The 24,030-nt window shown below is 44.6% G+C and overlaps 1 protein-coding gene across 1 annotated transcript in view; it reads right to left on the bottom strand.

Annotated features, from left to right (window-relative positions):
- The window catches only part of SPRED2 (sprouty related EVH1 domain containing 2), a 67,405-nt gene that overhangs the window by 20,018 nt on the left and 23,357 nt on the right, over positions 1-24,030 (bottom strand). The window contains exons 2-4 of the mRNA XM_034060899.1: positions 8,725-8,902; positions 7,228-7,396; positions 4,251-4,315 (exon numbers count right to left, since the gene is read on the bottom strand). Coding sequence (XP_033916790.1) covers positions 4,251-4,315; positions 7,228-7,396; positions 8,725-8,902 — 412 coding nt within the window. The remainder of the gene's footprint in view (positions 1-4,250; positions 4,316-7,227; positions 7,397-8,724; positions 8,903-24,030) is intronic.

Genomic DNA, 24,030 nt, shown 5'->3' with positions numbered 1-24,030 from the left:
AGGCAGAAGGGGACTGCAGTTTTTAGGCTCACAAATCAGAACTGACATGGGAGCTGCTGCTCCTCCTGCCAGTGGGTGTCTTTAGCACTAAAGCAGGCACAGGGCTGTGGATGTATCTGAAAAACATATGAGCAGTGTTTCAGTTAACTGGTCATAAGGTTTCGGAACAAACACCCCTGCTTTTTCAGATGGGTTGCTAAAAGAGACCATTTCAGGCACTCTGCAGACTCTGGAAGACATTGACCTTTCTTTCCTTGGATTCAATTCACATTTTTCACTTCATGATCATGTGGGATTATTATCTGTAATTGAAACTAAAAGTGTAGATTAAGACAAAAATTTGCCCAAGAACTCAATCATATGGCAAATTCTGTGGCAGAGGAACTACAGAATATATTCAGTCCTTAAGTACTAGCTCTGAAGTGAATGTTAATTAAAGAAGGCTGAAGATGCAGGCTGGCTGGATGAAGACAAACAGAACAATCTCAGCCCATTGCAATGACAATGTTTCCCCCAATGGAGACAGAACGGATGGCTAGTCTTACTCAGATTGCATCTCTGGAGAGGACGATTTATAATGTACAAGACAGGAGAAATTTATTTGCTAACATATGGAAAACATTTATGGGCTCTACTGAGGATCTGGAATTAAAGAAACACAACTACATATTGTTAAAAGTTCTAAGTGGAGAGTTCATTTTAGAAATAGGCATTTTTCCCCTGAAGCCACTGACATTTAGTTCTATACATTGCTTTCTGCACTGTCAGGTATGAGTTTCAGAACAGGGGGTTATATTGATTTGTCTAATTGCTGTAGGTCTAATACACAGAAATCATCAGATGGCAAGGCCTTGTCTTTAAAGATATAACCCACATGTTAGAATCATGGCTGGGTAGCACGTGCCATAGGAATGGGGCAAGGTCCTGCTGCCCGAGTTATTGTCTTAGCACTGCAAGTTACAGCAATGGGAAGGGATAAGGCCACTGACACCAGTGATGCTTCCCAAACAAATGCTCATGCAGGCACAGCTACAGATAATTCACCCCCTGAAATACAAAAGAAACCACCTTCTGGTATAAGAAAATGATCCTCCATCAAGTCACACAAGATCATAGCCCGAAGGAGAGCTCTACCTCTGGGGCAAACCTTCCTTTCCCCATGAAAATAACTTGCTGGATGCCTGGAAGGGTTGCGTGCCGGCTGATGAATAAATGAAACGGATGATCATAGAATCATAGCATAGTTAGGGTTGGAAAACACCTCAAGATCATCCAGTTCCAACCGTCCTGCCCTGGGCAGGGACACTTCCCACTAAACCATGTCACCCAAGGCTCTGTCCAACCTGGCCTTGAACACTGCCAGGGATGGAGCGTTCATAACAATGAGTTACATGCACAAAAATACACACAGAGTTGTACTGAATCTAACAGGATCAGGAACAGTACAAAAGCCCCGTGTCGACCAATATCCAACAGCCACACCAGGGTCAGTGCTTGTATGTAATGAGGGTGGTTGTTTTAATGCTGGTACCATTACAGTGGTGCAAACATCAGTGCTGATGTGCCAGATGAAGCTGCGGTGGCCATCTGCAAAACAGCATAAGAAATGTGAAGGATTTGGGCTGCTGTGGCTGAAGGGATTGAAACATCTTCAAGGAGAGGCAGGACCTCAGGCCAAATGTTTGAGGCAGCAGCGACGGCTGGGATTTTCAGAGACGGGTAAATGACTGATTAAATGACTCAATCATGCAGATGCTTCTGCAAATTCTGCTGCACACAGTTAAGTGTATTCATGCATGTGTGGGAGAGGGGGAGGGCTGTGAAGATTTTAATAACTACCTTAGGAAATAAAAGAAGAACAAATCTCTTTTCTCTTTAAACCGGAGCAAAAAGACCTCCAAACCTGAACAATCCCCTGCTGGGGCTGGGGAAAAGAGTTTACAGGGAAGTTGTAAAGTTTTGTGTGCAAGGGTGACCAAATGGACTGCAGCACACAAGTCAAAGATGTGCAAGGAAAGAATGGAACAGAAGGGTAAAAATAAAATCTATCACAGCCCTATCAATTTCTTCCAGTCTAAAACCCTTCCACGCTTCAGTATGTTATTTCTGGCTTAGGCAGACTTCATATTCCATCATCTCCCACCAGATACATGGGAAGTTGAGAGATTCAAAGAGCTGAAGGACTGCAGGGAAAGGAGTGACTTCACGCTGGGAAAGCAAAGAAGAAATATTGGGGGAAAGGATAAAGCCTTATTTTCGGAGTCTGACAACACACCCACCCTGATATGACAGCTTGACCAACAGCACCACACGAGCTACTACAATCGAAGTCCCTCTCATGCTCTGGAGATCAAGCAATGCACAGAGAGATCTGCCAAGCAGGACTTGAGGTGTGAATGTCCCCCTGCATCCCAATAAGGTGCCAACTGCAGCCAAGTCTTCCCTCCTTCCTAATGCTGTCAAGTAGCTTGTTCCTCCTTCTCCATCAAGCATCCTACCCATAAATATTTGCACAGCAGGGAGTTATCTGTCACCTCCCCAGGGTCAAGTAGGGGGGAAAAACCTCTCATAGTTTCAACTCTTCACTTTGAATGCAGGAGTTATGCAGCTGGAGCGCCATTCATCCAACTTCCCCAATGTAAAGCAACACTTATTTACAGGAAACAACTTCTTCCGCCTGGTAAAAGGCATCCTATGAGTTTAGAAATCAACACTCAGACAAAAAACTGAGCTTGTGGAGAAATTCAGGAGCACTCCCAGGTCTCAAAACATCAGTGGCTGAATTTTAGCAAAATTACATTTCCCTCTTTCCACAGACTACTTTTCACTGCTTTAACACTGAGTAATTCCATGTCTAACCCAGTGAAAGCTGGCACACACCACACACCCCCCAAAGGCACATTTTGATGATAGTTCCCTATGTGACGAGCACAGAAGACTTGCACACACTTTCAGCATGACCATCCATCCCCAGCAGAGGATCTGGGGACAAAGCAGCACAAACTGGCAAAGTGCTCTGGCTCCAGCGGTGCCTCCCCTGATCCGCCCCATCCCAGTGTCTATAAATCACTTCTGGCAGGTAGTTGGGAAGCAGCTGCTAATGATAGCTCTGCTGTGGAGTGCAGGAAGTCACCTTTTAACCCTGCCTGCTGTTGTTTGTCTCCCAGAGCCGTGACAAAAGGACAGATGCAGACAACATGCCAGCCGTGGGGAGGAACTGGTCAAAGCACAGCAGGGAACCTGCCCTGGTCCCGTGTTGGCAAAAACATCCCCCTCGGAAACACCTTCCAACTGCAGTGATTCCCAGTGCCCATCTTCAAACAGCTTCATGCCTGCCCTCAGTTTTCCCACATTTAGAGATGTATGGAGGTATCCCAAATATGACTTTGAGTTTGCTGCTGTTGCGCTGAGGACATCCCACCTTCTGTCCTCCTGCCACCCAGTCCCCAGCTGCACCACTGGACAAGGAGAGCACTTATAACAAATGCACAGACGTGTGCGGGGTTGAGGTCAGATCCATGCAAATAAATGCAGCAAGACAAAATACTCATTGCGAGTGTCTTGTTTTCAAGCCCATGGAATATCTGTGACCAGATTATCATTTCATCTGACTTTTGTTGTTCTCTCCCCCCTTTTAAAGCGTGCAAGTGTAGTGGGGACCAGCTGCTTCTGCTTCAGGAAAGCTCCAAAGTACATTTCAGACATTACCACAACTCACTCCTATTTAAGTCACCGCTGGTTAGTAAATGGCATGCTGCTGTGCCTTCCTCTAGCTGAAAACCACTTGTTTCACCTATTATGAGATGTAGAAAGCTCAAACACCTTTAAAGTTGGCTTTTGGTAACAACTGCAATTCAAAATCTTACTTCCTTGAGCACGTACCTGAGTAGAAGCCACCTACTTCATTTTATGAGAAGCTTCTCGAGGACACAGAGAGAGGTATTAAGAGCTGTGCACACTACTCAAAATTCCAATACAGGAAATTTGACTGTGCTTATTTCCTCACTTCTATGCCTGACAACATCTGCCCTCACGAAACATCTGCTTTTCACATGGCAATGGGAGGCCAACAGAAACCCAATGCTCTACATTGTGTAGAGGACATGCTTCCATCAAAGAAAACATACCCATTGGCCAAACACAATGACTGCTGGAAGCCAACCCTTGAGACACAGAAAGAAAAACCCTTTCCAACTTGACAAAGTAAAGGAGAGCATCAAGGAGAATGACCTCAGGTGATGTGTACTTACAGTGAAGACATCATCATCGCCGACCTCAGCCTCATTGTGAAGCGTTGATGAGGACGTTGTAGACCCTAGAAAAATAACACAACAGGTTTTTAAACATGGTATTTCTATGTGACTTTAGGGGTTTTTTATAATCAGGCTGGTAAACATTTGGATGCTCACAAGTTTGTATGCTGTGGATGTGCAAAAGAGTGGCTCAAATTAAGGAAGAAAAACCCATCTGGGTTGGAAAGGTAAAATCTGAAAGTGTTTCTTGACATGCAACTGCAAGGCTTCCAATGCTAATTAACTATGATAAAAATAGCAGTTACCATTTCCAATTACAGAAGACTTTTGTTTCTGAAGAATGGTAAAGCTACGAGCTAACTGGTGCTCGAGACTGGCCCTCAGCTCTCAGGAACCCTGCACGAGTTATTCTTCACGTGTGCCCTAAACCTGGGGTGGGGGGAAATGACTTTTTATTTGAAGAAATAAACCTCACTGTGACAATGAGGGTTTTTTCCTCCTTCTCCTCATTTCAGAAGCTGTTCTATTGTAAAGGTCTCCTCTGTCATTACCTATTTCTCAAGAGAACCACCTCGCCCCACGTCAGCCAAGAATTTGATGTGAGCTGAAGTGTGTACCATGAACAGGAGGAAAATACTTGGGTGCAGCTCTCATTCATTACACAGCAAGCATCTGGAAAAGTGGGGAATGACATTGAAAAGCCTTCCTCCAACCTCTTTCCCCACCCCACGAGTGTCCCCCTCTGGAGCTGCCCAAGCATCTGGTCAGCTCCCACATAGGAGGGCAGCAGGGAGGGTGCAACATGCCATTGCTGGACTTAGCAGCAAATTTATGCTGGGGGAAAATAGAGGTGATCCCTCTCCTTACCCCCAAGGATCCTGGTCCCCATTCCTGGTTGGCTTCCCCCTCTATGGGGCTGCCAAGGAGGGTGGGTGCAGAAGATGCTCTGATGAGGGGGAAGAAACCCCCAAGTCAAAGGCTCTTTTTAGTGTAAGCCCACTGTTACACTGAATTCAGGCCATATCACATCCCCAACTGAATCAGTTGAACAGTTTGTACCACCTTCATTCTGGAATTTTTTTAAGTAATGTGCTTTACATAATGCTCTCCGCACCAGCCTTGCCTGCTCTCAGTTGCATCATCACGAAGATGTGCAGAGCTAAGTGCGAAAGCCCACTTAAAACACTAAGTAATGTGAAAACATTTGTGCCATTTGCTACATTAGCCTTAAAAGTAAAAAATCCAGAAGCTTTACAGAGCTGCACAGGATTCCTGCGCTGGTGCACAAAACTTCCATGCTTCTGATGCTACAGGGAGCAAATTCCTGGTTAAATATTAAAAGGCGGCAGGGATTTCATGAAGTTCGGAATGCACAGAGCTTAATGTTACCTGCTGAATCTGATCAGCTGCATGAATCAAAACAATGAACGATAAACAAAACCCACTGCCTGATGCGGTGTGCACATGAGCCAGTTATTGTTTTTCATTCAGAAAGCTTTATTTGGAAGTTAAGGAGGAATGCATTCATGAGGATCAGGCTGTGCTGTTAATGGGATAAATATAGATTCGCTGATTTTGAAGTATCCGAGATACAGCAGAACTCGATTTGAAACACCTCCACTGTAAAATGGATCAGAAAGAGCAGAAAAGGAGCTGCCACATACTGGCATCTCCAAAATACTACTCAATACGACTGAATTATCATCTCAATGAAACTTTGCATAAGCATATCATCACAGAGTGGTTTGGGCTGGAAGGGACCTTAAAGCTCATCCAGTTCCAACCCCCTGCCATGGGCAGGGACACCCTCCACTAGACCAGGTTACTCCAAGCCCTGTCCAACCTGGCCTTGAACACTGCCAGGGATGGGGCAGCAACAGATTCTCTGGGCAGCCTGTGCCAGTCTCTCGCAGTGAAGTATTTCAATCAATCCCGTGCTACTTACATAAAACATCACTTTTATGACTCAAAATGCTTCCCAGTTTTAGCAAGCAAGAAAAAAGCAGAAGGCCTAACTGTAACTTCTTCACCTTCATCACAGAGGAAATAGCAAATTAATAACTACATGAGAAGATCCTTTCTTTAACTGATGAGGTATTCATCAGGAGAGAGCCCTGGGGGATTGATTCTCTCCCAGTATCTACCATTTCCATGTTAAAGCAAGGAAGAGGGCATTCAGAACATCAATCTGTCTTATGGAGCTAATGTCCTCAAAAAGCATATACATCTGTATGTACATTTGCGCCAGTATCCTCAAAAAAGGAAAATTAAATAGAGTCCCTCACGAAGACTCCAATTTCCTTACAATAAAGCCCCATTGAATTCCAGCCGTGTTATGATTGTTCTGATGGAAACGAAACGTGAAAAGGAAAAATTTATGACGACTTCAAAGCCCAGGCAATTCAAACGCATTTTTTTACAGAATAAAAACAACCCCAAACCAACAACACAACAAAGTCTTCCAGAAGGACCATTCAGACAAGAGGACGCAGACAGAACTAATTACTGCAACAAAACCCCAAAACAAAACAAAGTTTTATTCAACTCCAGGCAGGAATTCATACTCTGATTTAACAAAGACTCACTCAGACAAGACTGGGCTGCATATGAAGAAGAGCTGGGCTCTTTGAGTTGCCATTGCTAGCGTGATATCCAAGCCTATCACAAAAAGGGGTAATAGCAAACTCAATGGAAACTAAGGAGGGGAAGTCTGGACAGACCAGGCCAGATAGGATTGGAAAATACTTGGGCTGAAATCCCTTATTTTCTCCTTAAGGGATAAGAAAACTCAGTTCTTAAAAGGTGGGGCTTGCTCGGCACAGTGTAAGCACCCAGCTACGCTCAGATACATGCACAAGAGACATCCAAGCCCAAGAACTGATTTTAAACCCATCCCTCTTCCCAGCTCCGTGACTCAAAGCCCCTTCCCCACTCTTCCAAGGGTCGAAGTGTCCACTGCCACATGCCCTGGTACCTTCGATGAGGTCCTCGATGGCTTTCCTCACTCCTCTGTCGAAGGCTCGAGCATCGGCGGGGCTTTGAAAAGTGAGCCCAAACTTTCTGTTGTCGACTTTCCAGTGGTGGAAGGTGGGGTTCGCCTTCGTGTACACCAGGTCCTTCTTCACAAAGCACTCCAGCACCACCTGGCAGGGCGTGAGCCCCAAAAGAGGAGCAAAGTCACTTTTCCAAGGGCACAGTTGGCACCACCTCAGCCCAGACCCAAATGAAAGCCAAGTCACGCCTCGCACAGGGGAACATCCTTCCCTACCGAACGATGACTAATAAACACCAGACACTGTAATTGTTCTCATAACCATTGCACATTCATCTTTTGCCTGTGCTTTGAATAGGTGCTTGCTCCCTACCCTAGGAGCTTATTTTGGACCCAGTGTGGTACTGGTTACTAGTAGGGGATTATTTGGAAGAAGAACCTCTTCCCTCAATAACTGTGCTCAACAGAAATGGTATCTGCCAGCAGCAGATTTAGGAGGTGCTGCAACACTCCCCCCACCTTTTTTCCCTCCCTCACCCCCAGCCAGGCACCCATCTCAAGCTCTGCTGTGCCAAAACCATCTTTAGGGTGATGCTCAGGGAGAAACAGGAATGGCTTATTAGTCTTATTCCATCCCCCAAAACCATAAGCATGGCTCCCACACAGTGTCATAAAAAGAATCCTAAGTAGAGTACTAATGCAAAAGACAAAGTACACTTGAAACAGCTTTAAAACATTGGGGTTTTTTGAAGCCAAAATAATTTCTGACTCAAATTAATGTATTTCTTCTTGCTCACACACTGAGTTCACAGAGCTTGTGCAGGGAGCGGGAGTTTTAAGCTAGCCCATCTCTTCACAGGAGTCAATTTCAGAAGAATCAAATATATAGGGATGAGATAACAAACTCGAACATCTAAACTGGACCCTGAAAATGGGGAAAAGGCTTTATTAATTTGCTTTGTGCAGGGAAAGAAGAGGGCTCCTTCTTAGATAAACAGCTACCAGGAGAAACGGAGTGCGTCAATTCATAAGAGACAACTTGTCTTCATATTCTCACTCTGCCTGTTCAAACCTTGAACAGCACGCAGCATAAATAATTCATGGCCGTTTTAAAGGCTTGCACCGCATTACTCAGTGCAATGTGACTGGCTTCATGGGTTCTTTACACTTCAATTCATTTCTCACTTCCCCTGCTAGGTCTTAGGGATAAAAAACACACAGGCTCTTTTTCAATCAAAGGGGGTCTTTGCATATAGATGTTGACAATTTACCTGATCCTTCCAGGTGGCGGCATGCCAACCTAGACAGCAAAAGATGGCAGTTCTAGGTGAGGATGGGTTTGTTTGGTCCAATCTGGTACTATTTGAACATGGCTGGCTTTTATGTTTAGAAAGAAAACTTGTACAAGAATACAATAGCAACAGATTTGGGATAATTCTCATTATAAGAGCAGACAAAAGTTGAATTAGGGTCTATTACCAGTTTGTCTTTCTGCCTTTCACCATGGATTAGAAATCCACTTCTTCCATTGCCCTCCGGGTATGTGACCTTGCAGACGCCAACTCTACTGAGACCGCCTCCTTCTTGTGGCAACCATCCCCCACTGGAGTCATCTCGGGTCATAACCACAGCTTTGACTCGCACAATATAGCTGTCACTGCAATGGTAACAAAACAAAAACAAAACCTTTTGTCAGCATCACACAGTCATCACAGCGTTCTTCCTGAGGGCTGGATTTAGACAGCACTGCTCTGACACTGGTACACAGTTTCCGCTTGGGATTGAAATCAACCTCCATGATGGATGGCCTTGACCACTCAAGCCACCACAGGGAAGGCCCATCAAAAAGCAAGGAAGGAACCCACTAAGTTTCCGGATGTCCACATACCGATCGAACAACCTATGGTCCCTGATACTCATTCTCTCATGCAGCTGGAGACAGGGAATATCAGAGCAGGGTGAGTCAGGGAGCACCCCAAGGCCACCACCCTCAAGAGGCGCATTGGGGCATCAGGTCTCCAAAGCATCGGAAGAACACGCAGAGCACAAATAACTCATGATCAAAGTAATGAAGCAAGCTTTGGAAGATGACACTCGAATTCCTCCACAACTAGGACAGCCTCATGGGAAACACCCCATAGGTGTGGCTCTGGCTAGCACCTCAGACAAAAGGAGACAAGAATCATTTCAGTTCAGGTCAGGTCACGAAGACCACATCATGTCCCTGTAACAGCTCAACCAACATTCCGAGGGGCTTTCAAAGGCAGCATGTCATAAGCTCGAAAGATGCTATTCTGGAAGCACCTGAGATTTGGGGATAATACTGGGGCCCCCTCAGGCCTCCTCCCATACCCCTTCATAGAGCAGTTGCTCCAGCATCACAGGGAGGGGGTCATTTAGGAGCAGGAAAACCACTACAGGATGTAAGCAGAATCTGTTCTCCTTGCATGGGACACACAACAGATCCAAGCTGAAACGAGTTGTCCCCACCCCAAAGCTGCTGGGAAATACCCACATTGGCTTTTCTGTCCTCACATTGCCAAGTCCTGGCTCAGAGCATCCCATCACATGTTAGGCATTGATTAACCCAGTGCCTGCTCAGCAAGAGCACTGACAGCCGTGACGCCCTCACAGGGAGGTCACCACGGCATGGCTGGATGTCAACCATCCACAACCACGGCACTGTGGGCTGCAGGGCTGCCGAGACAGCCACCAGTGCCTGCAGGGCGCTCAAACCTGGGAATGTCAACAGGGGCTAAGAAACTGGATCTGCAAAGAAAACTGCCCAGGAATTGTCCATCTCCAGGCCATCAGGAGAGCGCAACACAAGGAGGAAGCTCAACCTTTGAGAACAGATATCACACCTTTAGGAAAAGAAAATCCGCTTGGGAAAAGCTCTGTATCCAAACATTTTCCCAGCATCCTGTACAGAGAACAGGCCCTTTCTATCCAAAATTAGACGCAGTGGTAGCTTTCTTCACCCTGAACCATGCAAAACTGCTTCTTGCTTTCAGACATTTTCAAATCACTTCTGTAATCCAAGTGCTAATACTTGAAGTCTGAGTTCCCCTTCTCTAATACGACCAGCCTGTATTTAATACCTGAGCAAGCAGCCTCACAGATCCTACCTGAAGGCAGTTTTGAGGATAGACCAAGCACCTTCTGGGCAGAGGCACCTGGGACCAGCTCATCTCTTCTCCAGCTAGACAGATCCTGCAAAACACAGGCTGCAATTTTCCCTTTACCAGCTTTATTTTACGGATACACCGACATTCTCACTGGACCTACATGATGAAGGCAATACACAGATACTGAAGGTTCATTCCCTGCTGCTCTGAAGACTTTGCACTCGTTGATAAAGAGCTTTTCAGCACATTTGGATACAGAGCCTGTACCACAGCTAACACACATAAGGCATTCACAGACCTGAGAAACTCTATTTTATAGAGTAATTTTGCTCTTGAGTCCTTAAAGCAGCATTCTGGTACAGGAAACAGGGCAAGCATGTCTATAAACAGATCCAGTTACCTGTTCACTTTCTAATGAAAACCCATTTCTGGATTTTACCAGTGGCAACTTGAGTCCCTTGGCTTCCTGATGCTCAGAATTAATCAAAATACTTCAGCCAATTTTCCACTGTGCAAACATTGAGCTGCCTCTGTCCAAGACAATTTTGTTTCCTTCCCTGTACCTTTCCCGTATGATCTATAAGAATTAGCAATTAACACATGAATAAAACAAGAAAGGCAACTATACGTTTCTATATTTTCCTCCTGTTCACCAAGGATCCTTTCTGGACTTATTTTTAGCTCCCTTCGGAAGCCGGAGCTGATCAATATGACCTTCCTTCCCATCCTCCCGCAAAAGTCATCCACACAAACTGCTGCTTCTCTTTCCACACTTGGAAACTGCCACTAGTAACTATACTCTCCTGCAGGATTTACCATTCACTTCCACAGCAGCAGCCAGAGCCTTTGGCTGTCCCACAAGCAATGTCTTCTTCGGTTTCTTTGCTGCAGGAATCTTCCACTTAAAGGAAAATGAAGGAAGCAGCAGCTCCTCAGTGCTTTGTCATTTCTACTGATTATTTGCATGTTTCCATCACCTCTCCATGATTTCTCTAGGCTCATCATTATATCTGAATACCAGTGGATGTCTACATGTTCAATTTAGCTCCCTTGACTGCTATACCTGCCCAATATAACCACGATCTGCTGGGACAGAGCTATATGGTTTTCATCTTCATATCCACACCAATACCATGACCTAACCTCTGCCATAAAAGCCACTGATTTCACCCACGTGCCAAGAGACCACTGTATAAACTGCACTTCCCCCACCCTGAAGAGAGCTACCTCCTTGAATGTATCAAGCCAGAAAACCTTGTTTCCAACTCCCTACCATGGCAAGACCTCTACTGTGCTATTAGAAGAGGGCCTTGTTGAGCAGAAAGGCTCACCTTTGGCAAGGTAAGCAGAGCTCTGGCTCCATTAACATAATCCCTTGGCACGCTTCCTGCAGGATCAAAAGTCACCGGTGACGCTGCACTCCTGGAAAGCCCCGTCCCTGCTCCCACTGCACTCCAGCCACAAGCACATTTCCCAACGTGCAACCTATGCCAAGTGACTTAGGAAGAAGAAAGAGAAGAAATAAGGAAAGAAGGGGGTTAAGGCTTCTTAGGGTTCAACATCTTGCATTAGTCACTGGACTAGGTCTTGGAAGCGGCACAGTGGATTTTCAAGGCTACATACTGCTTCCTTCTGTTTTCTATGGCAAAATCTCACCTGCCATTCCCATCCACAAACCTAGAAGAGGCAACGCTTCTTTCCCTTATGCCAGCATTATAACTATTTGTAAGGTACTCAAATGTTTCAGGTCCAGATGAGGACCTCGCTTCCTCAGAGTAAAAGCTGTTTATTTTCTTTGCTATTTAATTTTACACGACCACACCAAGGCTCCAGCTGGTTGGAAGCATTGAGAATCCTCAGGAGTGAAGGAGTGACCAGCAAAGCCCACGTGCATGTCACTGCTGAAACCCTGGTGGACTGAAGCAGCAAAACAACTATGTCCAACTCATTCACCTGCGCTTTTATCACGGCAACTGTGCAACTTGGCTATTGCAGGAGAAAAGGTTAACAAGATACATGAAAACATGTTTCCCATTACCATTGACTACAGCTCAGATTTGATAAACCTTTCATGTACGGGTTGAAACTTAAACAGCAGAGGTTTAGATTGGATATAAGGAAGAAATTCTTTACTGTAAGGGTGGTGAGGCACTGGAATGGGTTGCCCAGGGAGGTTGTGAATGCTCCATCCCTGGCAGTGTTCAAGAACAAGTTGGATGAAGCCTTGGGTGACATGGTTTAGTGTGAGGTGCCCCTGCCCATGGCAGGGGGTTTGGAACTAGATGATCTTAAGGTCCTTTCCAACCCTAACTATTCTGTCATTTTATGTAGTTAAAAATGAAACAGCCAAAAGAAACCTGCAGTAGCCTTAGTTCCCTTCAGTTTATTGCCTTCTTAAAACTTTAAGGCTGCTCTAATTGTTGGTTTTATGGCCTACACGCTACGTGTTTCATGTAAACTATTCTTAATTATGCTCTTAAATGCAATACTTTGCTATCTTAACCCTACAGATTTGTCTTCAGCAGCCTTAAAAGCTTGGGAAGAAAGTATCTGCAGGGATTACCCAGCTGCATGGCAGCCGGCCAGTGTGTTCCAATGCTGCTTCAGGTTGTTCACCCGCCCCACCCTGAGCAGAAAACCCATAATGAACATGGGGAGTAAAGGTAGCGTGGAGAACCACGTGCTGTTTTTATTGGAAGGAAAAGAGAGCCCTTTAAAAATGATAGCTCGTGGGTGTGCATACATGTATATATGAAAAATGTAGTTAAGAAAAGTGTGTGCATGTATAATTGCTACTCTGAAGGATATTGAGTTTCTCTACATAAGTGACTGAATGATCACCTCTGCGATAGCTGAACCACAGTTTTATTACCTATAGCCTGACTTTTACTGCACAGTTGTGTGTCTAAGGTGATGTTTAAGGTGGGTAAAAGTGCTTTCCTTCGACATACGCGAATCACAGTGTAAAACACAGCTGACACCATCCAGAGCTCTACAGCATGAGCCACGTCACTTACAGCAACCACAGCGCAGCAAAACCAGCGGGGCACAAAGCCCTGAGCCTTGTTGTATGCCTGATGTGGACTTGCAGCTGCAATCCTGCATCCAGGACTGAATGGCAAGTAATTCCTTCCTTAAGGCTTTAGTTTTGCCAGTGACTTTGTAAAAAGGAAGGTCAAGGCACACAGCTCCCTTTTACCAGTCACTTCGCTTCAAACAAAGCAACTGCAAATACCACCTGAGATGTCTAAAAATCCTAAAGGAATAAAACCCCTAACCAATAGTAGCCCAACCCACTACATTTACTTCTTTTCTCCAAGTCACATTTAGCATCTAAAATACTTCCCAGACATGGTCCATAATTCAGTAACACTTCTTCCTCTAGCCACGATAGCTGACCAAAACACAGACTTACAAACTCCCCTGTCCATGCCGCTGTATGGCACTTCAGCATTTTCTTCCCCTTCTTGACTTTGAATCTTACAAGGCCAGGGGAGATTTAGGTCTCAGATAACTGCATATAATAGGTTTCAAAATTAGACTGCTGTCTTTAATGCATCAACGTTCCCAGATTTCAGAGAAGAGCCAAAAGGACAGCAGGATGCTGCTAATGCAACAGCAGCACAGGATGGGCTGTTCAACTGAACCACAGACACTGGGCACTTAAACACAATTTAAAGTACTTGGAACCATGCAAGTTTAACTTTGTGATTACTGTGGCATAACCTGTCTTTGGCTTGTGCTTCATGGTGCTCTTCCTTTGCCCTCCATCCCTGCTCCAGCAACTCTGACAGCTGGAGTTAAAGCCATTCCGTTCCACTCAGGTGATTGGTGGGAATTACACTGCACAGATCCCCTCTGGAGTTGATCCTGCAGCCAGAAAGCAGCAGCATTTTGATGGAAGTCATGAAAAAATGGCTATTTTTGGATTCCCACTTTCTTGATCTGATGCTTGGGTCATGAACCTTCCAGCAAGGGTGAAATACCTGCAGGTTATAACCAGCATTTTCTTCTTCACAACCCTAACTTATTGCTTTGTTAGAAAGCAAACTGAACGCACGGCACCACGGCAAAATAAAGTTGATATTTCAGTACCATTCATAAAAGGCTTTAAACTCACTGGAAATATAAAGTATCAGCAAGGAAACAAAGCCATCAGCATCACTCCTGTCAGGTCCAACAGTAAAACGGCGCCTACAGAAAACTCCCCAAAGTTTTCCTTGCCCTCACTCTGCATCACACCAGGAATGCAGCACCACTGTATATGTAACCCATCCCTAACACAATGAATTTGCAACCTGCACTTTTCCATCTTTCCAGTCCAATACTGCCAGAATTAAAAGGCATCAGTGAAATTCCTGTTTCCATCTGGTCAGAGTAAATACAAGACACTTTGATCTCCACATGCCTTGCTCCAGAGATGCTGGCAGAGTCCTGCAATATGCCTGTCCTGGGCCACTGCATCTTAAACCACTACGAACATTACAAACTTCAATTTTAGGCCATATCTTTCTGTCTCAACAAAATGAGAAAGGTTTGTTAGCATTTAGTATTTCCTCCAGCTTCCCTCTGGAAACAGAAAGGAGTTTTCCAGCTCCCCAGCTCATGCCTGGCTGCTGAACCGAGGTTTGCAGTGCATGTTCAGCTTGTACCTGCACCATTTCACAAAATAAAGAGGGAAGAAGAAGGAATTCCAAGCACACTGCTAACTTCAGCAGTGCAGAAGGTGGAAGAGGAAAATCCCGCTCTGAAGGAAATGCTTGTGCATGCACAGTCCAACCTGCACATCCCATAAAGCACCCAGGAGTAGATTTGCACACAGAATACCCAATGCTGGGTTTTTTTTTCTGCTGAGTGCTGCCTAAAATCTTGTGTGCTGCAAGAAAACCCCATCCCATTGGGGTCATCACTGATGGACTGTGAGGTCCAGTATCTGAAGGGGGCCTACAAGGATGCTGGGGAGGGACTCTTCATTAGGGACTGTAGTGACAGGACAAGGGGTAACGGGTTAAAACTTAAAGAGGGGCGGTTTAGATTGGATATAAGGAAGAAATTCTTTACTGTTAGGGTGGTGAGGTACTGGAATGGGTTGCCCAGGGAGGTTGTGAATGCTCCATCCCTGGCAGTGTTCAAGGCCAGGTTGGACAGAGCCTTGGGTGATATGGTCTAGTGTAAGGTGTCCCTGCCTATGGCAGGGGGGTTGGAACCAGATGATATTAAGGTCCTTTCCAACCCCAACTATTCTATGAGTCTGTGATGTGGCAGGGATACTCAAAGGCTCAAGCACCTTCAGCTCTCAGAAACTTGTCTTCCTATGCAACACATGGCCTCATGCAAGGAGCACAGCTCCAGGAGGCTGAAGCAAGCCTGAAGTACCACCTTTTGATTTGATTTTTCATTCCTTGATGCCTTTCTGGGTCTAGAGCAGTCCAAAGGCAGAATAAAGAGGGGCCAGGTCCTCTGCAGCCAGCACCCAGCAAGCCTGGGTTTGCTTCCAGCATTGCAGCACAACCAAAACCCCCCCATAGCAAAGATTAATAGCAGTTTTGTTTGTTTTTTTCAGAAGGAAAAGGACTTCTCAAGAAACCAAGACACCTGCAACAATCCAGCCACCCGCCTCCACATCTCCCTGAAACACAGAGGCAACCGGGAACAAAGGAAGCCTTTCACCAAAACGTTTGTTAAGCATTTAAGCTGATTTTATTGAGTTTACGAGAAACAGCTCTATCTATCCTGACTTGCTCAAGTGGGATTTCAGAATTCCATGGTTATTTCAGATCCTTCCAGGAAGTACACAGAAAACTCTTTTTTAATGCATATTTAATATATTTATGTGTTAAAGATAAAAATTATATACGTATCAACATGAAACACAATTTTTCTATCTACATTATATGTATCTATGTAGATATGAAAAACTGTTTGTCTCATAAACATATTTAATATATATAATTTATAATAGAGTTACTGTATTATAGATGCTCAAGGCCAGGTTGGATGTGGTTCTGGACAACCTGATTAAGTTGAGGATGTCCCTGCTCACTGCAGGGGAGTTAGACTAGATGAGCTTTGAAGGTCCCTTCCAACCCAAACTATCCTATGATTCTATGATGATATAAATATTATATCCATATAGATATAATATTATATACAGATATAAATATTATATTATAAATATATATTATGTTTATATTATATATCTATATTATATATAGGTACAAACATATCTAATATAAATATATTATATATAGATATAAATATTATAGCCATATAGAAAGTCAACGTTTTAAATGACACACAAAAGCATCAGCTTCTGCTGTGAGAGTAATCTCAGCACATTTTTACAGTGCAATGTCCCAACTAATTTGGATGCACTGAACCAGGGGATGATTCTATGAGAGCAATTTTCAGCTGCAGATGGGCCCTCGGCCCTCTCTCCCTATGGATCTAGTGTTAAAAACCAGCAAGGTCTGGCGTAGGCAGGGTCACACAACTGCTATCCACACAGATGTAGGGTTGGGTGGTTTAGCCCTGCATGGGCTAAACCCATGTTTTTGGCCAGCACAACCTCTCCTCTTGTGCCAGGCTTGCCTGGTGATCCCACAAAGTGCCACAGATGTAAGCAAAACCCCAAATGAACCAGCAAGTGGCTTTTCAGTGGAAAAAGCAGGCTTGCAAACACAATGATGGGCAAGTGAAGATCCACTGGTGCAGCTCAAACGCACAGATTTTAAGGGCTATCCCCAGAAATTAGCTTACTACACAAACAATATTGGATTAAAATGAAAGTCTAACCGCATCAGGGGCAGACTAACTTACTCCTTATGGCCTTACTGAAGCATCTATGTAATGGATTGTTGAAACCATGTCAGACTTATCAAAACCCACAGCAAACCTTGCTACACACCCAAAAGTTGTTAGTTTATTTCTCCCTAAAAGACAACCACAACACCACTGGGACCCACACTAATGACAAAGATCTTAATGAATGACTATTTAATGAAACCTCTTTAAAAGTAACCCAGAAAATCAGTGAACCTCAGGCTCAATGGAGATCTGAGTTACCTCAGGACATGCTTCCTTGTAGCTCTGCCCAGCAGCTGCTTTGTCAGTGATGGCAAATTACAGGTTTAGGGTATACTTCAAAAAAACCCAACCAAAAACTAAAGACTTTTCTTCAAATGTATTTAATGGATGAATTTAGCAGTGAATCATTATAACGGCACAGGATAGTGCACCTTGGAGAGAGGTAAGGAGCAGCAGAACAAAATAAATCAGTTTAATACTATACTGTATTGAATAATTTGCCCTGCAGCTCATCCCACCGGCATGCAGTACAGGTAAGAGTTGCACGCTCAAGTCCTGCTATTGTTTTTGTGCAAGGACACACACATTAACAGGTTTCAAGAAAAGAGAATTAGCATTATCATTTACTGTAATGGGAAAGGATGTTGCTATTGCATGACAGATGGTATTTGTTTTACATCTCATGCAAGATAAGCAAAAGTCACATAAAAGCTTACCCAGCCAAACAGGTAGCTGCATGGGATTTGCATCCTGAACTGATTCCCCCCTATGTGACTGTAGACAAAGCCACAACTAAGTTTTACCCTTTTTTCCTAGCATAAACTGACCATGCACACTCCGTTCCTATTATCCTGTTACTTAATGAATGGTGATATTTAGCAAAAAGAACAAAACTAACAAGCCCAGCAACTGTATTCCAGGTTTACAAAGTTTTATCACCCTCCTTATTTTGCAAAATAAAGTCAAGGTTTGATTCTGCTTGCCAAAAATTACAGAGGAATGCAATGGAGAAATCCATTCAATTCACAAGACGATGCTATTTCCACATGACCCTCTTCCCCAGTCAGTGAGCCTTTGCTGTCACACTGTAAACTGTGATGCCACAAAGGAGCTGGCCTGAAGAGCTATCCCATTACTCCCTTATATACATTTTGCACACTAAGTGCTATCCATCCATACTACTACCCATAAATATTACAGTACAAGAGAAAATAATGCAAAGGATACTTAACCTTAGCTACAGAATCAATGATGCTCCAGACCATAAGAATACTTCTGTGTGCACACACAAATATACACAACAGTGGTGGAAAATATCAAAGTTCACAGAGGAAAAACCCCCAAATTTCTCGCTTTAAGCAATATGCTTTTTCCCACCACTCTCCTCCATTTTGATGAGTGCAGAACACAACTATATTTATCCCCCTGTAAACATCCTCCGTGACATGTATGATCTGACTACAAAGGGAAGACAGCATTTTGCAAATATATATACATTTTCTATGACTCAATTCCAGCTGAATTTCCACCAGAGAACGGAGGAGGGATAATTGTGCTCTGAATCTAAAGGGGTTTTATCTTTTGCCAGGTAAATGCATTTAAAGAAATAAAACAAAAGAAGACAGTCTTAACTACATCAAAACCAACATGGGTATTGATTTTTTTGCCTTCCACCTCTCTCTAAGCTCCCTACTCCATAAAGTGTCCATGGAGAGGGACATCAAGGGAAGCAGCATCTATTTTCCTCTCAGTGTTTAAGAGAGGGTGCACATTAAACCCTTACTTCTCAAAGAATTCGACCTGTAACCATCAAAGAAGCCTGTGTTTCACAGTCATCCATATTCACTGATGAATTACATGCTGATTTAGAAGAGATTCAGAAGGGCTGTGGGGGCAGATGGGAGGATGGAGGAAAATGAAAAGAGTAAGAAAACATGAAATTACACCCGGTGGGAGCACGCACACGTACCTGCTGGGGGATGCCATTTCCTCTACATTTTACACCCTGGTTGCTCCATTCTACCATCACTGCCACTACCAGCCTCTGGATCAGCGTTAGCTGCCCCAAGTCCCAGCTGGCTGCTACCGAGCCAGCGGCTTCCCCCCATGCGTGATTCAGTCTCCTTGAGGGATGTGCTGCATTGTACCGGGTGAGTCATCCCAGAGGTATTCTGCATATTACAGCTCCGGCCGGACCATTACTCATTCCCAACATCCTCCTCCCGGCTCCAAGAGCACACGCGCACGCACGGACCAAAGATCCTTGCTCTGCTTCCCCACCCCGGTTATAGGCTGGAAAAAAAAATAGAGTGATTATGATACAACCGCCATAAACTAATAATGGGGGCGTTCAGCAGGAGCTGACAGAGCAAACACCCTGCCCAGAGGTTGCACCAGAGCGGTAGGCACGTCACTTGTTCACCCAGCACTGCAAACAGGTCCAAAGTTGAACCAGGCGGCATCTCCTCCGGTAACCCTGGCTGCACTTTATTCCCCAAAAGCTGCTAACGCAGCGCTGGGAACAAGGGTCCAAAACAACTGGATAGGCTTGGGGGAAGCGCTCGTCTCCATTGCAGCTTTTAACAGGGTTTTAAGTGCTTCCAGTCTGCAACAAGTTGGTATTAATAAATATCAGCTGTAGGTCCTTGTATACCCCTACCTCTGCAGGCAGTCCAGCCAATCGCAGTGCCAAAACAGCAACACCCTGCTTCACTTCGGGCAGTCGGGCTCATGCACCCACTACTCACAAGCTTTCAGAATCACCTTATCTCCTCACCAGGCAGTGTGTGCTCCCCATTCAAGTTACAGGATCATCCCCAAATGTCCTCCTGCTTCCTTAAAGCAGGAATGTTGCTCAAGAACTGCCTCAGCACTGACGACGAGAACAAAAATTGTGACATTGGGGCTCTGAAAGCAGCTTCTAAAAATACTTGCCCGGTTTCTGAACTAATCTACACTGATGATTAGGCAGGAGAGGGGAGGGGAAAAAGCTAATTTAAGTGTTTCCAGGCACAGCTGCCTCTGCCTTCCTTAAATCCAAAGTATTTTAAACCTCAACTGGGGCAAAAATACCTTTTTCCCTAGGATGGATAATGGCGGCTGAGGTGATGTTAACTAAAAGCATCCTTTAGGAGAGATACAGCCCCATTTTACAGACAAAATAACCTAAAATCACACATGATCTTGAAAACTTCAACTTTGGACCATGGGAACATGGAACTTGAGACCACCAAGGCTTGAACCCATTCTCACTGCACAGATGCCAAGCTGCACCGAGGATGCTAAGGACATCCCAAGGCACTAGGACAGACACACAGGTTTGCTGCTTCCTTCCAGCACCCAGCAAGCACGTGTGAAGGTGTAGCTGCAGGCACCTATGTGCAGCTTGGTTGGATTTTGTAACAACAACGGAATCAAGCTACAGTCCAAAGTCACACTGAAGGCAACAGCATTTTAAGTTTGTTCCAGTGGGATCAAACGATAGCTACATATACCCTATTTCAATACACAACGTAAAGAAGTCATAGAAACATGGTACCATGGAATAGTTTGGGTTGGAAGGGTTGTAAAGCTCACCTAGTTCCAGTTCCCCTGCTATGCACAGAGACACCTTCCACTAGCCCCATCCAAACCTGTCCCAGTGTCTCACCACCCTCTCATAACGAAGATTCTTAATTCAGTGAGAAAAGCAAATTTAAAGTTTAGTGGGCCTTGCTTCCCTCTTCAACCTCTGCAGCAGCACTGGTTTCACCCTTAACACAGCACCCATCACCTCTGTCCTCTGCTGCTTCCAGCAAGAAACCAGCACACAAGTCCAAAGCAACATCAGCCAGGAAACTTAAGGATGCCTGGCCATTTCTGCTGCACGTCCAGTTTCTAAAGATTTTTCCCCAAGGGACCATGGAAATTAAGTCTCCCAGTGTAAGACAAAACTATCCTTGAATAAGCTGTGTTGTAATCATGGTTTTGAGACAAGAGCTTGAGCAGCTGCATCTCCCCAAAGCTTCCCTGTTTTCCTGCCTTCCTGCTGCTCCACAGACCAGTCACTGCTCACTCAAAGCACAGCACACAGTGGGAGTCAGACTGTGCACCGACATAAGGCAGTTTATGGAGGAGCAGCAACAAGCACAATTCCAGCAATGAATTCCAGTCAAGCCATGACTTCGGAATTTTCCTCAGTCACTTGTTTGCTGCGGGCCAGGATCTGGGGCAGGTAAGTAGAAACACTGCATGTGAAAACATGAGACAGAAAGCTCTGTTACAAATGTTACAGCATCCTCAACCCGTATGGATGCATATAAAGCCCTGACCTTCTGTCTGCACCAAGAAGTTGCATCAGTCAAGAACCACCATCGCTATCACCAAACACAGCTGGCTTCAAGCCCTGCTCTCAAGGGTTTTCTCTGAAAGGAAGCGGATATCAAGTCACCGGATAGTTGTGAGCATCACTGAATCACTGGTTGGGTTATGTTATTTAAAGTCAAGGCTAAGCTAACAAACCTCAGCTCCAGGCTTGACAATACTGCTGAACTCTTTGTTTTCTTTTAATTACTATTATTTTTCCCCTTAAATACTACACTTTAGCACATCCATCCCTAGTAGCTTGGTGCTACACTGAAATACCCTCCAAAGCTTTTGTGCATTTCCTAGCTTGGCCTGATGAGTGGCTGCTCTAACAAATGAACATTTTCCCCAGTTTCCAATGGGAAGCATGCTGCTACAGGGCTTTGCTATTAGAAATCCAAAGTAAACATTGCAACTGGACAGCCAGCAAGGCAATGGATCTGCTTTCTGCTGCCCACTGGCCAACTACAGGCACAGTTCAAAGAGCCAAGACTGTGGTCAGAGCAAGAGGAGCCCATTATCACTGTAGCTGCTGTGACTGTGACTAAGAGAATGAAATTCAGGCACCTCGTTAATGCCAGTTGCATTAATGGTCTGAACTTCTGCAGCACCACATTAGCACAGCACACAGGACCAAGCCCTGGCAGCTTGTGAGCCAGGCAAAAAGACGTTTCAGCACTTCATTCTGGCACAGTGTAGGCTGCTGAGTATATGGAGCCCAAGCTCTGCATAGGACACTCTGAAACTTGCAATGTCTCATCATCTGGGAACACCAAGTAATCTGTCTTAGGTGCAGTAGTCAAGATTTGCTGTAACAATATCGCCTAAATGTGCCTTGTGAGGTGTAAAAGACATTGCTTTTCTCATTTTTAATTAAAACTAACTCCAAATGAGACAAACAAAACCCAAACAAAAGACTTTAGAGACATGGTCAGTGTAGCTTTTTGTGCAGCACTTCAGAGATGCCCATGTCATTCATGCCGTCTTTGTTGCTCACAAAGTTCTCTTGCATGCAGTGTTCATTCAAGCCATGCTGTAAGGAAGAGCTGAAGTATAGCAAAACCAGGAAAAGGGCAGAAAAGCTGATTCTTAGGAACGACTTCAAACTTTTTATGATATGCTTGGGACTGCTAAATATTCAGGAGCACCGAAATGTGCCTCTCTATTCACCATTTACCAGGATTTCCCTATTTTCCATGAAACCAGAGTCAGGCTCTCCCATGCTGCACACCTGTGTGTTAAAAGTACAGCTGAATAGTGTTTCAGCAGCTGAGTATTCTGGGGGATAGATGGTCCATAAGAACCCATGCAGGAACAGATCTGCTCACAGCACAGCTTAATCCTCCTTATGCATTTCTATATGCAATATAGACTTTCCCCAGATGTTGCCACTGAACGTGATGCTTTCCCAACACAAATGCACCCCAAGTTCTCCAATAAAACTAAAGAGAGAGAAAAGCTGCAGTATTGAATCTCTTGTAGACATCATCTGATCCAAAACAGAGAGGATCCATCCCTTTTTTCATTTGCAGTTGGCTCCAGCAAGCTGCAAGCCACCAGCATGGTGGGATCACCTTGCCATTAACATCCAGCAGTGAGAGCTTTGCAGCTCACGGCCCAGGACATCATTCCAGCTGGACTAGTGCAGGCATCCCTTTGACACCAGATAATTACACATATTATAAGCCCAGGTTCCAGCAAAGACACAACCTGTTTATAAATTACAGAGATGCTAAATAAGCATGGCAAGTTGGAGGCAGCATTGCCATTTCAAACTGTGCAAACCAAGACAACGCTCTACATACTGGTTTAAAAAGTCCGTCTCCAGGTGACTGACAGCTTGCAACAACCATTTTTCTTTATTGGGTGTTTTAAAGCTTAGGCCTTGGACAGACACATCATTCTCACAGATGAATGGACCTTTGTACATACGGATGACAATAAAATATGACCCCAGTATAGATGGGTATTTCCATCCAGGATGCAGAAAGGTTCTGAGTGAAGGCCATATGGATTTAATTTTCCTGCAGACAGATCAAAGAGAAGCTGCTGAGAGCGTCTTGCTTGACTCCAAATAAACATCCATGACCAGAAAAGAGGTTACACAAATGACATGCACCAAGCTCCTCTGCGCCGGAAAAGCCTTGTGTGCTTTTCTTCTAATTAAACCCTTCCTCCATAGCTTCTAATTGATACCTGAGCAAACAGCTGTAATACACTGCAGGAAATCTAACCCTGTACTTTGCCTTATGCATGTCCCAGGGACTCCATCATCACAGGTCAGCCAGTTTTCATCTTCATGATGAAAAAGTGGCAAAAAAGAAAGCTGGTAAAAAATTAAGACCTTCCTCCTCCCATTTCACACACTTCAATACTTAGCTCTGAGGAGGGGTGCTCTTGATGTCCTGCCCCTCCTCAGTTTGCAGCTGGATTTGTGTTTTCTTTGCAGCAATATCAGTATCTCCTAGACTGGCCAGACAGCAGAGCTCAACTGCTTCTTTCAAAT

This window comes from Melopsittacus undulatus, chromosome 3, assembly GCF_012275295.1.
Source record: "Melopsittacus undulatus isolate bMelUnd1 chromosome 3, bMelUnd1.mat.Z, whole genome shotgun sequence".
Classification (NCBI taxonomy): domain Eukaryota; kingdom Metazoa; phylum Chordata; class Aves; order Psittaciformes; family Psittaculidae; genus Melopsittacus; species Melopsittacus undulatus.
Note: the sequence above shows the minus strand (reverse complement) of the source record. Positions and strands in the feature narration are given on the sequence as shown.